We start from the raw sequence: 16,889 nt of genomic DNA on the forward strand, positions 1-16,889 counted from the left end.
GTTCTGGGATGTCATACATTGGTCATACTTTCAGGACTGTGTATTGAGCGTGTGTGTCCCACACATTTAAAACAGTTGAGCAAATCTGCTATTACAGCACACTGCCATGGTACCATTCATTGTATGAAATACAACATGGAGTTTATAACATGCACTTACAGCTATTGAGATAATGTTATTAAGGAAGCAGTTGAGATTAAATTAGTGAGTGACCTTGTAAATAGAGACTGAAGTTTTTGCCTAAATTCTGCTTGGAATGTTGCTCTCTACCTGGTCAGACAATGCAGAACCAAGAGTCAATTCTACTCAAGCAGTGGTAATTAATTTTCAGTTTAGGTAACTTCTGACATCAGTCATCTTGGGTTGTGTGGTGGCACAAGTGATTGTGTGTGTGTATGTGTGTGTGTGTGTGTGTGTGAGAGAGTGAGAGAGAGAGAGAGAGAGAGAGAGAGTGTAACCAAACATCTGTTGGAGAAAAACTTCAGCGGATATAATTTCTCCTTCCTTCTTGTTTCACTTACTGTATTTTTGTGGTTATGAAAGTCGGCATATATTTTTTGTCACATTGTTACGTTCTTCACATTCCACAAATTTTATCTCATCTGCTAATCACAAGGAACCTTTTCACCAATGATACTAGTCACTGCTATTTGACATATATGGAAAATTAGGTACAAAGCAACCAAAAATGTTTTACAGTAACACGATTTAATATGCATAAAACAGAAACTACTTCATAAGATCACATTTCCTGTAGGGGATATCGATGTGGGAACACCTTGTAAGTTTCATAAGACTTCCTGTAGCACAGAGAGACAATTTAATATCTGTCTCCAATCATGGTGTAAGGAATACATTGATCTCTAGATTTCAGAATTTGCAGCTGAGTTGGTGCCATCATCACAACTTCCCTAGCTGTTTTCCTCTGTTGTGTCAAATGCATATCCCAATTGCCTAATATCTGGACTCCAACCAGTCTGTGAATTAAAGATAGGCCACATGCCACTTGTGTTATATTGAATATTTCCTGCTGATGACATTGATTTTGTGTTGAGTGTCTGCTCCCAAGGTGTTACTGATATTGGAGTGATGTTATTTCCAGCTTGAGCTGCCTACATTGAGTATCAGCTTCAACTCTTTACTTATTCGAAAGTGTGTACCTTTATTGTGCAAATTACCTGGCATTCTAATCTCTTATCACCACATTTATTGCATAGTCCAAGAAGTTTTGCACCAACACCACTAACACAGCATAGTAGACAAATTAATTTTGTTGGAAGAATTGATATACACAGAAAACCACATTTCTCAATATACTAAGAGTACTTGAAAAATATGGATAGAAGGAAACAGCTAATGTTATGAAAGACTGTCTGGCACACAGTTTTTCCAGTCCACATTTTGGTCGGGTTTCAAAAAGTCACAAGCTGAAATTCGTACTCTACGCACGTGAGATGATCACTACAAAAAATATCAGCTGTTGAAGTATTGTGGGAACAGCAGATTTCAGAAATCTGGAGATTATCAGTTTCATTGAGAACTCTTGAAAGATCACAATTATTACATATTCAAATGTACATTTTGTTTCGTGTGAATTTTGTACTGATTCATAGTTTTACCTGGTAGCATTATTTCAGTGACATATGAGGGCTGCCCCAGAAGTACCCAAACTAACAAAGCTTGGGAAAAGACAATTTTATTTCTCTGGAAAGTCTCCTTTCAGCTCAATATACTTTTCCCATTGATTGTCAATAGCTTCAATACCCTTTTTATAGTGAGAACTGTTGGCCTTCGCAAAATAGCTATCAATTGCAGACTCCACTTCATGATTGTCGGTAACTCTTTTTATCATGAAGCCATTTTTTCAAGTTTGGAAACAGAAAGTAATTGGAGGAATGGGTGCATGAGAAGACAATCTGAAATTTAACGCATTGATTTTGACATGACGATTGTGTATATGTTAACTGGTGCATTGTCATGATGAAACAAAACTTCATTTCTTGGTAAACACAGCTGTTTTAGTATCATTTCAACACAAAAATGCTGAAATAAGTCTGTATAATGCTCACCATTCATTACTTTTCTTTTTTGAAGATTTTCAGTGAAAATTATACCATGCGTATCCCAAAAAACTGATGTCATGAATAGCTTGCAGATAAAACTGTCTGTGCCTTCTTTGGAGACACCTCTCTTTACATTCCACTGTTTTTACTGTACCTTTATCTTATGTGTAAAGTGGTAGGCCCATGTTTCATCCAGGGTTATGAACTGGTGCAAAAACTCAAATTTTATTGCTGTGAAACACTCTAGTGAAAAATCCTCACAACACTGTTTTAGTTCCATTGTTAGTAAACACAGTACCAATTTTGTGCACAGCTTGATTTGATTTGGACAGGGAATCTAAAACAGCTTAAGTCCATCCCGCCACTGCCTGCACGGAAACCGAGTTTATTGTGCGGTATCACTCCCTGTATATCTAGTAAAGCCAAACAATGGACTTAAATAGCGCAAGGATCCCTTTAGCAGGTTTTTGTTAGACACAATTTCTTAATGTCTAGTTGTCCTGAAAATTCTGTATCTTTTGGTCTCCAGTACCATGCATTTGAAGATTAGGTGTGATGCAGTTTCTTCACCCTCATCACAGATCCCACATTTAGGGTCTTCTTCCATTATACCCATTGTGTGTAGGTGTTTTTTGAAATTCCTATAGCTGGTCATCAGTCCAGTCATGAGTTTGATTTCTTTCCTGTTCAATCCCAGAATTGCAGAGTTTCTTTTAGAACATGGCTTGGGCATCATTACCTTACCACGTTTTTGTTTATGGACCTTGGTCCAATATTCTACGTGCTATTTCCTGAGCCAGTTCCATTAGTTCTAGTTTGATCATAGTCTTGGTGATTGTCAGGACAGGTTCTGGTCCAAAAATGGAGTTGTTGCCCCCATCCTGGCCAATCTGTCAGCTTGTTCATTGCCACGGATCTCTGAGTGGCCAGAGACCCACACTAGGTGTACCCTATTGCTTCCCCGTAGCTCCACCAGAGCCCTGTGGCATTCTGCAACAATCTTAGATCTTGTTGCAGGAGCTGCCAGTGATTTCAGGGCTGCCTGGCTGTCTGATTAGATGTAGATGTTATGGTCATTGTAGCGCCTATGCATATTCCCCTCCACATATGCCTCGATTGCAGTAATTTCAGCTTGGAAAAGAGTCCAGTTTTCCTAGAGAGATGATGCCCTCCAGTCTTGGCTGAGCTCCGTATGCCCCTGCCCCAATGCCTTGGTCTGATTTTGACCGATCGATGAACCAAACAATGTCCCCCGTATGGTGTTGAACTGTTTCTTCCCACTGCTCACTGCTTCCAATTATTATATTGTAAGGCTTGTTGAAGCAGTTGGGAGTTATTATATAGTCGACAAGCTTTTCCTCAGCCATTACTGTGTTTACCTCATTCACTATGTTAGTGTGTGAGTCTGGATATCCTGATGAAATCCAGTTTTTTCCAGTTTTAAGTATGTTGTATGCCCCAGCTGCTGCCTCCTTCTTGACCCAAAGGTGTAGTGGAGGCATGTCCAGCATGGCTTCCAGCCCAGCAGTTGGTGTGCTGCTAATTTCGCCTGTTATGGCTAGGCCAGTCTCCGCACCTTAGCAAGCCCCTTAGCTACAACCTACAGTTCTACCTTCTTCCACCACACTATGGCCCTTTAGAAAATCCTAGGTCTAACCACTGTGGTGTATACACAGTGCATAGCTTTGGGGCTTAGGCCCCAGTTTTTATCACAAGCCCTTCAGGTACTGACTAGAGTACTTTTTGCCTTAAAGCAGCACAAGCACACAATATTGTTGATATTCCTACCCGGACTTTCCATTGTAAAAATGAAATAAGGCATAACAAAAATATTGATATATTCTGATATTAGAATGCTTAGTCATGGGCAGCCTCCACTGTCATCACCCAATGATAGATGATGACAGAGTGCACATATTGATACCACAGTTAGGTACACAGAGCTATGATCAAGTCTGAAAAAGAGAACTGAACCAGGAGAGCAGATAAAGATGACAAAGAAGGGATTTCTGTCAATCTTAGCAGACAGCTGGCACCATTGGTTTGTAGTCATAGTACAAGATACTTGAGCTTGCTGAGTGAATGAAATGGTATTTTTATGTGGATGACATTACTGTTGGAAAGTGATAAATGTCTGTAGTAAGACATGTCTCTGATGGCGACAAAGCTGCGGCTGCTTGTCTGCCTCAAAGTTCAAACTGAACAGGCAGGACATGGTGATGGCCAGACCTTTTATGGCTTAGTTGACGCCATACTCCTGAAAGCTTTTGACTTCAAAAAATAGAGCCATTGTCAACTGCATGAGAGGGCATGAGCTGAAGCATACCTGCTGAGACAGAGAGCTGATCACATCAATTTGCCGACAGAGGTTTCCTTTTCTGGCTCAATTCCAACCACTGGGAAGGCAGATCCTGCTGTTTCTCTAGGCCACTACAAGGAGGAAGAACGAATGTTTAAAACTTAAGTAGTTTTGAAAAGTTTCCATCATTTTGCATAAATTATTAACTCCTCTCAAAATGGGAACAGCCAAAACTTTCTTCCAGAATTTGGGTCCTTAGCATATTAGGAATCATTATCATGAAGGCGCTTTTCTCTTTGAAATTTTATTAGTGGTTTAAATTGTGACTGAATTTTCAAGTAACTTCAAATAAAATTGATAGGGAAATTATAGGTACTCCAGTGGATTAGCTTAGCTACCAAAGGATCCTGAATCTGTCATGTGATTAATTGCTTATTAATCATTACTTGACTCTCTTTGTTTATGGCCTCGTGTGGTCACCCAAGCACTTCTCACCACTTGGTGATCCTGAGGAGGTCCATGGTGTTACATGTTCACATTTTTTGGGAAGTAAAGAATTTTAGGATATAGTTATCTACATAAGGATGAACAGTATATACTGGTACAGCAGTGAAGGGTGGTTGTCTCCATGATGTGAATTTTCCTTATTAAAAAGAACCATAGGTCTGACAACTTCAGCATAATCAAACTCCTTTTTTTGCCCACTGCCCCACACCGATCAAATGACTGTCGACTGATCTTGTTGCCATTGCTTTAATGCTTTCTTTCTGTTATTCATAACTTTTATGATGATGCGCAGCGCGCACGCGCGTCCCCCCCCCCCCCCCCCCCCCCCCCCCCCATCACACACACACACTTTATATAAGACTGTCCAATTTCAATACTGATCGTAGAAATCTAAGACTCCATTTTGGTTACTTTCTCATATTACAAGCAACCTATGCTTTTTTATGTTTCTTTATATGAATAATTGTTGATGGTATATAAAAGGAGAAAGTTGGTGTTGTGGGTCAGATGTTTGATCTTTCTTCCTGTTTAAATGTTGTTAGTTAAATATATGTAAATATGTGTCATGCAGTATAATCTTAGCATGTATTTCACTTTAAAATAAAGTTACTGTTAGTGCAGTGTTGAATGAAGAGAAACAGGAGTGTGCTGTTCCCTCTTTGAAGTACTCCTATGTTTAAAGTTTACATTAACTTGAATTAATGGTGCATTTTGTTTCTGATATTGCACACAATTTTAACATACAGTATGCTGTCACACCAGAAAAGTAATATTTCTTGATTTGTTCACTGCAGAATTCAGTTTTAAATGACTTCAATAGAATTGTCTCCATAACTGTGGACACTCATTTTATAACAGTGGAGGATTTTGAGTGAGACATAGAAAAGAAATTTCACGATGTCTGAAGTTTCAGTTGTCTTTGTTAATGACTGAGTATGTATAATGAGGATGCATAATGGCTCCTGCCTGCTAACATTATTCATTTGAAATATATGTCTGTGTGCATTCCTTATAGTGGCAGGCATGTAAAGACATTTACTGAGATAGCTTGTTAGATTTACTGTATTCCATTCTCTACTATTCCACATAAGAGCTTGCTGAGCCTCTTCATACATGCTGAGTCAACTCTGAAGAAGACTTTACAGTTGACTGTTACATGACTATATATAATTTGTATACTGCAGATTCACCAATATGTGGTCACCAGAGAATCCAGTTGAAGAGTTGAAGTGGATAACAATACTCTGTTATTTTTAGGTTATGTCCCTCAGTGGGAGTAATGTGGAGTCATTAGTGTGGTTTACAGAAACCTGATGGTGCAACATGTGAAAGGAGTGTGATGGGTTCTTGCAGGGCAGATGCAGCTATCATGTCGCACCTGTGGGAATACGTTGTGGTCGAGGAGGCAGCAGCAGTTGCAGCGAACAACTGGTAAAACACAACTCCAGCAGACCATTCTGTAGGGGTGATTTGTTTTTGAGGTTCAATTTTCTGTTTGGGCAAATCTTGCAAGTTTTCAGTATAAAAGCCTCAGCAATGTACATTACATAGCCAAAAATTTAACTTATTTGTTAATACTAGCAGAAAAAAGCTATATACACTTACTTGTGCTGTGAATTTTGTTAATCCTGTGCCAAATACTGTGCAAGAGGTGCCAGAGTATTGCATGTTGTACCGGTATAACTAGCACAGAAAGTTTCAGTTCATGCAGTAGCATTTTATTTGTTTTTAAAAACTGGCTGAGGATTTTATACATAGTTTTGTGCTAATACAATTATGACTTGTGAAAAATGCATACCTCTGGTTTTGGTTTATTTTTCAGGTTTATGTGCTGTAGCTACTCTCTTCTTTTAACATTAATTCCATTCTGTACCACTCTCCTGAGGAGCTTGGTGTGGCCTCTTCGTAGCCCTTTTCTTTGAAGCTTTGTATTTGTTTTAAAATGTGCATGTGTAATGTTCGTATCTTTTTCTAGTATTTTTATTTTATCTGTTTGTGTATTTTCAGAAATAGTATATACAACCCAATAATTTCAATTCTTTCTTATTTCTGCAAATAATCCTTTCTTCTTATTTGCAGTTCTCCAAAACATTTGATTTTTCTTCTTGCTATGCTGAATATATTGGCTTCTATTAATAACCACGCTGTTTCTGTCTTATGTATAAAATGGCTGTGACTCTTTTCATTGGTTGCCAGGGCTGATGCACCAGTCATGGGCCATTTGTGGGAGTTTTCTTTTGCAACTGAACTCGAGTTGGGGTATGGTTTATTTTTTTCCTTCTGTAACAAATTTCTTAATTCTTGTATTACCCTTGCTTTGCACTAGTATAGTTCTTTCTTCTGGGCCTCTTCCTTTGCTATGTAGTTCCTCGTTTTATTGAATGTTTACTACATTTTGATGTCAACCTTTTTTCATATATGGTGATGTATGTGTGTTTTTGTGAAACATATATTAACATTTATGAATCCTATCCAATGTCTCCAAATTTCTTGAAGTAGGAGCATGATAACAGTTTTAATATGAGTGACTTTAAATGATAAATATAATGTATTACATATATTGTGTCATCACATTACCTTTAAGATGAGAGAGAGTAACTTTAGATGTACCTCAAGTGAGTGTTATATAACTTTTAAAATTCATGATATATATAAATTATCTGCTGAATAATGTTGGAAAATGCAGGACTCTGTAGATATTGCTGTTTTAGGTATTGAAGCCGAAATGTCAGAAAATCTCCCACTGAGATAGGCCAAAGCTTATTGCAGGGACTAAAAATTTGTAGAATGTGATGACAGCCAGTATGAGTGCCATAACAGGACCTTCCCCCTCCCACTCTGCCCCCCCCCCCCCAAAAAAAAAAAAAAAAAAAAAAAAAAAAAAAAAAAAAAAAAAAAATCCACAAACACGCTTGTGCATGCAAACTGCATACAGCCATCACACCATAGGAATAAAAGGTACTAGCAGGTACAGACAGTAAACATAAATTTAAAAAAATAAACACTTGTGAAGATGTGAAGTGTATGTAGTGAAAAGTGCACATAGAAATCAAGAGTAGAACTTCCTGGACTGTACAGGCCACCAGTATGTAGGCCCATGATGGCACATACGTGAAGGAAGTACCGTACAAAGTTCTAAGTGGAACCAAAAACCATCAAAACCTAGAGTAAGTGGTGCACCAAAAGTGACTTTTACCTTAATGTTAGGGAATTAATACCAAAGACTGTAATGCAGAAACATACAGACAATTTAATCATACAGCTATCATAATTAACCACATAGCTATTACAACATATGCAGTAAGGAACAAAGTATGTATTGAAGTACAATGAAGATGTTTCAAAAATAAAAAGGTGTATGGCAATCAAGCAGCCTTTTATTTAGATACAGACACAGACCTTACACACTTAGATGATGTAATCAATTTAGTAACCTAGAAATGAGATACGAAAAAAGAAAAAAAGGAAGTACCTTACTGTGAGGCCAGTTTAAGGTCGAGGAGGCCTAAATGCCCTGATGAACTCCAGGATCCTGTTCAGTAATTTGTGTACTTTTTGAAAGTTATTATTCTACTTCCATATAATATGTGATGATAACATCTAATAAAATTTTGTAATCACATTGCCCCATAAACAAAGTTTTCGTATCTTATACATATATAAAAGAGAAATGAGCATTGTTTATAGTGCATTCTGCTCATATTTTGAGAGTCACACTAATGAAAAGGGAGAAGAAAAAGTGACTGTTAAGAACAAATATTATATCTACTATTTCTTTCATGCAATAACCCAGTGACACCTTCCATAGGTGCACGTAAAAACATCTAAAGTTGTTATTAGGACACTAAAATAAATCTGATAAAATTACTAATTACTGGTTGCTGCAATTGATTGCACAATAATAAATCTGTGGAATTAGACCTCACACTTACAAATAGTGGTTCCTCCCCATCTACCAATCAAAAGTGATACAGGAAAGATGGGAAATGGTGATAGTACACAAAGTATACCTCCACCCCTACTGCTCCTTCACCACACACCAAAAGGTGGCTTCCAGAATAGTATAGATGTAGATGCAGATCCATTTGTAACTAATTTCACTATTTTTTTTTTTTTCTTTTCCTGTGACGTTAGTTAACAGAATACATCTGCTATACATTTTTCTTTCTCATGTATAACAATTTCCAAGTTTTACTGTTGGCCAGTGTGTGTGGTTTAACCTGTCTGGCATAATATTATCAGTAAATTATTCCATTATTAAAACTGGATTTCACGTTGACAGTGTTCTAATTTTGCTATCAGTGCTTGGCAAGAAATAACTTTAAGTAATTTGTACAATAATTTTGTGTAATGAAACATTGAGTTATTTTGCTGTGGTGACTTAAACACATTATAATACAGGAGCCACAGGGAGCAAAAGATGATATGATAGAAAATGAGAAACAGGAACATCATCTAACTAGGAAAATGGGAAAAAAGAAAAAAAACAGGGAATGCATAGAAACAATAATGGCTTATAAGCTAACAATGATGGTGGGAAATTAATTAAAAAGCAAATGTAGTAGATTTTAGACTGTAGATCATTACCTGCTTGTTCACAAAATAATTTAAGAAGTGAATATGCAGTGATGCGTCTTAAAAACACAAGTATCAGCATATTAATAATAATTGATTGAATTAGATTAATAAATTGCAGCATCAATAATGGTAAATAGTAATAATAATAGTAATAATAATTAACAGTAATAATAGTAATAGTAAGATTCCATCCTGGGTCAAAGAATATTGGGAGCAGTGGATCAAGGGAACTTGGCACATGCAGCTGTTTGTGCATCCTCACCCTGGTACACAGGATATGGCTGAAAAAACAACAACATGATCCTTAGAAATGCAACAGCTACTATGAACTTTTTTAATGACAATAACTTGCAGTGTTGTGCAGACTTAAGATAGGTTAGTGGAGTTGGAAGAGGATGGAGATGAAATAGGATATATTTAGGAATATCAGAAATGTAAAATGATTTGAAAGAGCAAATAGAATTAAAATTTGGACGTACGTTTAATACGTAGGTGGCAGGGGCAGGGCAGATCGCAGGGGTAAAATACAGGGAACAAAAGGCTATTTACAATTTGTACAGAAACCAGATGGCAGTTATAAGAGTCAAGGGGCATGAAAGGGAAGCAGTGGTTGGGAAGGGAGTGAAACAGGGTTGTAGCCTATCCCCGATGTTATTAAATCTGTATATTGAGCAAGCAGTAAAGGAAACAAAAGAAAAATTCGGAGTAGAATTAAAAGCCATGGAGAAGAAATAAAAACTTTGAGGTTCGCCGATGACATTGTAATTCTGTCAGAGACAGCAAAGGACCTGGAAGAGCAGCTGAGCAGAATGGACAGTGTCTTGAAAGGAGGATATATGATGAACATCAACAAAAGCAAAATGAGGATAATGGAATGTTGTCAAACTAAATTGGGTGATGCTGAGGGTACTAGATTAGGAAATGAGACGCTTAAAGTAGTAAATGAGTTTTGCTATTCGGGGAGCAAAATAACTGATGATGGTCGAAGTAGAGCGGATACAAAATGTGTCGACTGACAATGGCAAGGAAAGCGTTTCTGAAGAAGAGAAATTTGTTAAAATCGAGTATAGATTTAAGTGTCAGGAAGTCGTTTCTGAAAGTATTTGTATGGAGTGTGGCCATGTATGGAAGTGAAATGTGAACGATAAATAGTTTGGACAAGAAGAGAATGTAGCTTTCGAAATGTGGTGCTACAGAAGAATGCTGAATATTAGCTGGGTAGATCACATAACTAATGAGGAGGCATTGAATAGAATTAGGGAGAAGAAAAATTTGTGGCACACCTTGACTAGAAGAAGGGATCGGTTGGTAGGACATGTTCAGAGACATCAAGGGATCATCAATTTAGCATTGGAGGGCAGCGTGGAGCGTAAAAATCATAGAGGGAGACCAAGAGATGAATACACTAAGCAGATTCAGAAGGATGTAGGTTGCAGTAGGTACCGGGAGATGAAGATCCTTGCACAGGATAGACTAGCATGGAGAGCTGCATCAAACCCGTCTCTGGACTAAAGAGCACAACAAAAACAACAACAACACATTTAATATAAAGGTACAGATCAGGAAGGAACTTAAGGTGATGATTATACTGTAAATAATAAATTTAAAACAAATATTGCTGAAACTGAAGTAGTCTCAGGCATAAGCAGCAAGGCTCACATTCTATTGACATGGTAAAAGTTCTCTATTAAGAGGTACAAAAACTGATAAATGACAGCATATCCTGCTGCAAAATGATAGAGGATTGTAATGTAAAAGTAGGACAACATCTGAAAAACAGCTTCACTGGGAAAATTTTGATATCATACTGTAAATGGCAAAAACTCAAAAACTGGTAGGTATTGGAAAATGCTGAGAACAACATGCTTTTCTTAGTACTATTTGGAGAAGAAAATGGATCAAAATACACCTTGCAGAGATGAAATTGAACTAAAATTGAAAGGCAGACAGTTGCAGATACAAAGTGAGAAAATGAAATGAAAACTTCAAGCAAACAATAATAGGTAAATAATTGGCTACTGTATGGCAACTTAAAAAAACAATGGAAAATCCTCAATGACCAGAGAAAATTGTTGGTTTGTGTGTGTGTGTGTGTGTGTGTGTGTGTGTGGGGGGGGGGGGGGGGGGGGGCGCTTGTTTCAGAATGCCTTTTGTCCAAAAGCTTACTTGTTTAGCAGTCTTTTGTTTATTGCTGTCTGTGGCTCAAGATCTCCACTATATGGTGAGTAGCAGTCTATCCTCTTAATATCAAATAAAACAAAACTACGCGAAAATATCTTTAAGGGAATGTGGGAAGATGCAATGAAAATGTGATAGGAGAAGCAACAGAAAACAGTAAGAATGAGAAGAAGAAAAATGCTCTATGTTGGATGGACACCATATTTTAGACACCATATTTTAGCAGTTAACATACCAGCATGTTGGGCCTAAGATGCTGGAGTTGGCAGTCGTGTGCATGAGGTGTGCTTGCTTGCGTGTATGAATGATGTGTGATTCTCTTTTGGTGATGAAGGCTGTGGCCGAAAGCTTTATGCAAGTGTCTTTTAATTGGACCTATCTGCAAGTTAACGTGTCTCCTTCACGGTATCTGGAAATCTATCTTTTCATGCGTTGTTGATATTCCTATCTGAAGTGTTCATTTTTTGAAAGATGATATTTCAATAGAAGCAGTTAAATAAAATTTATTTTGAATATTCCTCTAAGCTGTCTCTTTTGGTGCTGTTCCTATTTACATTATGTAATCAATTTTGGAGTTACGTAACTAAATCCTCATACGTCTAAATCAAGCAGTAATGGAATACATGGAAACATGAATAGTATACATGTAGAAGGTCCACTATACAAGCGAAATTTAGAAGAATGACTCAAGAAGGCAATAGCAACAGTTATACTGGCATTTAGACAAACCAGTGATCAAATATCTGAAATGCCTGCCACTGACAAGTACTGTTTTTATGTTCAAATGTACCTCTTGTAACTATTACATGCAGAAATAAGAATACAACTTCATTAACTGTCATTGAACCAAAAGGTGAAGACAAAATGAACAAGTCAAACAGAAGGATTCTGGGATTTTTATGACTACACAGTATTCAAAATAATGAAAACAAATATGCTTTGACAGTTATATTGCACAAATAGTGGGCACAGCTGTTTCATGGCTTTTATGTTATCTGTATGACAGAAAGAAGTACGTATTAGTTCCATGTCAATCAAATAGCTGTAGGCACTTCGAATTTGATGCATTTATGGTGTGCTGCAGGGATGTATTGTGTACTCGCAATTATTCGGGGTAATAATTGAAAACATGAATAATTGAGATATTTTTAAATGTGTAATCTTTGTCCAAAAGTTTATCCAAGTTCTGTGCATAGGTATTTTAGGCCTGTTAATTTCTTAATATAGTCTGTGATGTTGGTCTGCTTGTGAGAAGAGTTGACATTTTTTCACTTGGCATTTTGAATTTATTTTGCGACAGTAGTGCCATTGTACTGAAACCTTCCCTGGCCCATATAATCTAGAAGAGTATCAACATGTTGCAGTGGAGTACAGTGGCTGAAGACGTCACTGTCTTCATCTCCATTGTTACATTAATGTCCTCTTCATTGTTTCATTGTAAAGCAGCAGACACAATTCTGGTGTCACTCACATATAGGAAGCTGGCTTCACATCGGTCAGTCTCCAGCTACTCATTTAAGTTTTCCTCATCAGTATCTTGAAAACCATTTTAACCCATTGTAGGATTCATGATTTGTGTTGTTATTTCTTAATCACTGAAACCCTGAAAATCACTTTCTTCTATACATGGAAGAACTTTCCTCCATGGTCGAACTAATGTATGTGGCTTGACTTCCTGCCAGGCATCAGAAATCTTGTGCATGGCATTTAAAATTGTCAGCTTTGTCCAGAATGCTACCAAATCATCGTCATCAGCTAGGATTCTCAGTAGACCAGCTCGGTAGCACTGTTTTACCAATGAAAACCGGGTAATCCGCTCATGAATAATCAGGAGTACACTGTGTTTTGGTCTTGGTCTTTTGTTATTTGTTATATGTCAGCAGTCTCCTATTTTCATTGTAGATAACAGAAGTTTAGGAATAAAAAACTGTACTAGTCTTATTACTGAAAAGACAACAAGTGAAAAATATGAAAATGTAAACAGATCATTAACAGAAAATGGATCTTGGATTTTCATTAGATTTAAACAAGATTTGGTACAAATAATCCAGTACTTCTCATAGAATTCCACAGCTCATAGAAATAGTACCAAAACAATGAAGTACAGGAAATAAATGCTGTCTGGTATTTGGGACCACAAGTTGATCACAACCTTAATTGGAAAATCAACACCCTATAATTAATGAAGCCCCTTAATTCAGTTACATATTAGTGTGCTTAATTACAGCTATATGTGATTTAAAATAATGAAATTAACTGCATTCTGCTTAATGTCCTAAGCTGTGAGAGTTTCTACTGGTTCAGTGCTGTCACCATCTTTTGCTGTCCTCCATCTTTCCGCATCTAGCGTTTCTCTTTTCATCTTTGCATACCTATTACATTACATGCAACATATTTTATAATCCTTAATGTATTCTAGTTTTGGTGTATCCCTAATAAGTTTCCCTCCTACTGTTCTTTATGGGGCCTTATAAATTATTCTTGGATGCCTAATCAAATGTCTCATTAACCTGTCTTTCAGAGACTTCTTTCCTCACCTGTTCTTTTTAGTACTTTTTATATTTACCTGTTCACTTAATTTTTCGTTTTATATTCTTGTGTCCCATCATGTTTCAAATCATCATCATCTTCTAATTTCCAGTGATTTATGTATCTCTTCCTGACAGTGCTGTACCACAGACATAATCTGCCTGTAAATTCTTTTTCAGTTGCATATCAATATCCATAACAGCAGAACTCCTTTAATGAAGAAAATATTTCACCTGTGCCAATCTACTTCTGATGTTTTCTTTGATTTGGGCTTTCTGATGTTTCCTTTGCTTTGGGCATGTGATGTGATCTTGTTTCTTAACTAGGAGACTTCTTTCACTACTTCCACTACTGTGTTGTTTCCAGTTTTGATATTTAGCTAGTTGTTATTCTCTTTTCCATTACTCTTCCTCTCTCTTGTCTTTACTGTCCTTAAGCCATGTTCCATGCTCAGTATGTTACTTATTTGTTTCAACAGGTCTTATGTTTTCCTTGCATCCAGCCAGAAGGACAATGTCGTCTACAGATCTTAGCCTCGATGTCTGTCCCCCTTGGAATTTTATTCTTCTTGTAGAGTTTTATTTCACTTCATGTATTGCTTCCTTGGCATCCAAACTGAACCACAGCAATGTTAATCTTCAAGCTTGCCTTACACACTATCACTGTACTTTAGCCCCAACTTGTAAGAATTGTGAATGTCTTACTCCACCTTCATGTTCCATAGCCAGTACAACCTCAAGCTTTCTTTCTATTATTCTGGTATATCTTATACTGTAGCTCACTTGTTTGTCCTCACATCTTTTTTGTGTTGTGTTAAACTCTCACCATATTACAGGACCATGTTATTTCTTTCACATCAGTTTTATCCTCTATTTCTATCGTACTGTGGGACATATCTCTCCATTGTACAAGTCTTCAGTGTACTATTGCTACCTGCCTGCCAATTCTTTTGAACATTGTAGGTTCTTGTGAACAGTGTAAGTTAGCACCTATTTGTTTTACTTCTAATGTTTAATACAACTGTGTGTCATGTCAGTTTTTTCTACTGTCTTATTTCTTACAGTTTCTTTACTTGTTTCTCTCACCTATTCTTATTTGTCCTGGAGTCATTCATGGCTTCTTTGCCTCTGCTTTTACTATATATTTGGTTTCCTTTTTTATTATATTCCTCTTCATAAGTGTTTTGAATATGCTGTTGCTGGACCTACTGCAGTGTGGACATCTTACTAACACAGTTTTATTCTAGCCTACTGAATAATACTTCTATTCTACAGTGTACATATGCCATTACATGAAGAGATTTCAGTGGCAAATTGATCATTATTTCTCATATAGGAATATTAGAAATGAAGGATGTGGATAACGAAGTGGGAAAGTAGTGATTCAAAGATCTGAACTGTACTGGTCACTTTTGCACTGATTTGTCAGTGTGTAATTTAAGTGTGGTCCATGTGATGAACGCCCCTTGGGTATCTTGGTTTGCCCTATATGAACTAAGTAACAAAGCCTTTGAAAATATGTTGTGAGTTGTGATACTCATCATAGAGCATTCATTAATGAACGGTCAACTTTGTTATAATGGTTATTGCATGTAATGTTGTTACCAGTAATAGGCACTTGAATAATTGGACTGTCATCTCCATTGCCATAGGAAAGACTGAATTGGAAGTAGGTTGAGGAACACAGACCAACAAAAATCAGCACCTGCTTGGAAACAAAGTGTGTTATTTTCGGCATTTGAAAATGGGAAGAAGTATGTTGTAGGAAAATGAGAAGTAAACATGTGTGCAAAAGAAAGCACAAGGTAGAGTGAAAAGTATGACTGTCACAAAGAAATCTACTAATGCAGCAAAGAAAAGTTCACAAGTGGGAAAAAAATAAATAATTTGGAAACAATTTTAGTATCATCAATCATGTGTGAAACAAAGGAAAAGTGAATATACAAAAACTTGCTATTTTATAAGTTAAATTTGGAAATCAGGTATCTGATACGTAGAAGAACTAGATAAACAAAAGACTTTCCTGAAATGGATAAAGATTTGCCGAAAGATAAAGTAAGTTGACTTCTTCAAAATGTGCAACATCTGAAAAATTAAAAAATTCTGCTTATTGTTTGTTAGAAGGCTTGTGTAGTTCAGATTACACAGTCAGTCTGTTCCTATATGAGTACTATGTAACTATAGAACTGGAAAACTTAAATATAAATGTGCTGGACTAGCATATTCCTAATATAGAATCAATATGGAATGAATGATTCTATATGCTTGAAAAGATGTCTTCGATACTAATATATTTAGAGTAATGTATGTTTTGGAAAGCTGTGCTCAGGAGCATGTGTTGATACAGATCTCTTCAGAGTAGTGTGTTACTTATAAATTTGGTATGAACAGTGCCATGCTTCATAAGAGGTATTATTGCAGATGGTATGCTTTTGCCTTCCTCTAACTTTAATGCTAACTTACTTAGTCATTTATAAGGAACCTGGAGTTTAGTGTGGAATTTAAGCCATAACATACCTTGACATTTTTCACAAATAGAAAGCACTGCCTGAGATGAGTCATTTTCTGTATCAGAAAAGAAACTAGTGATGTGGGGATTGAAAGGTGAACTTTGCAAAATACTCAAATATTTATTTTCCCTGTTGTGTATAAATTATTGTGTGCAATAATTACTAATAATAGGAGCTTCTCAAGGGAACTGGTGAGACTGAGGTATGACACAAGAACAAAGTTTTT

At 36.7% G+C, this 16,889-nt stretch overlaps 1 protein-coding gene across 3 annotated transcripts in view; it reads left to right on the forward strand.

Moving 5' to 3' along the window:
• Nucleotides 1–16,889, forward strand: part of LOC124610394 (carnitine O-palmitoyltransferase 1, liver isoform) — a 172,188-nt gene that overhangs the window by 129,358 nt on the left and 25,941 nt on the right. For 2 of the 3 annotated variants that reach the window (XM_047140155.1, XM_047140154.1), the window contains exon 11: nucleotides 6,223–6,300. In XM_047140155.1, coding sequence (XP_046996111.1) covers nucleotides 6,223–6,300 — 78 coding nt within the window. Of the gene's footprint in view, nucleotides 1–6,222; nucleotides 6,301–7,065; nucleotides 7,129–16,889 lie in introns of all 3 variants that reach the window. The other variant, XM_047140156.1, reaches the window with a different exon arrangement.

Source organism: Schistocerca americana, chromosome 1 (assembly GCF_021461395.2).
Source record: "Schistocerca americana isolate TAMUIC-IGC-003095 chromosome 1, iqSchAmer2.1, whole genome shotgun sequence".
Classification (NCBI taxonomy): Eukaryota; Metazoa; Arthropoda; class Insecta; order Orthoptera; family Acrididae; genus Schistocerca; species Schistocerca americana.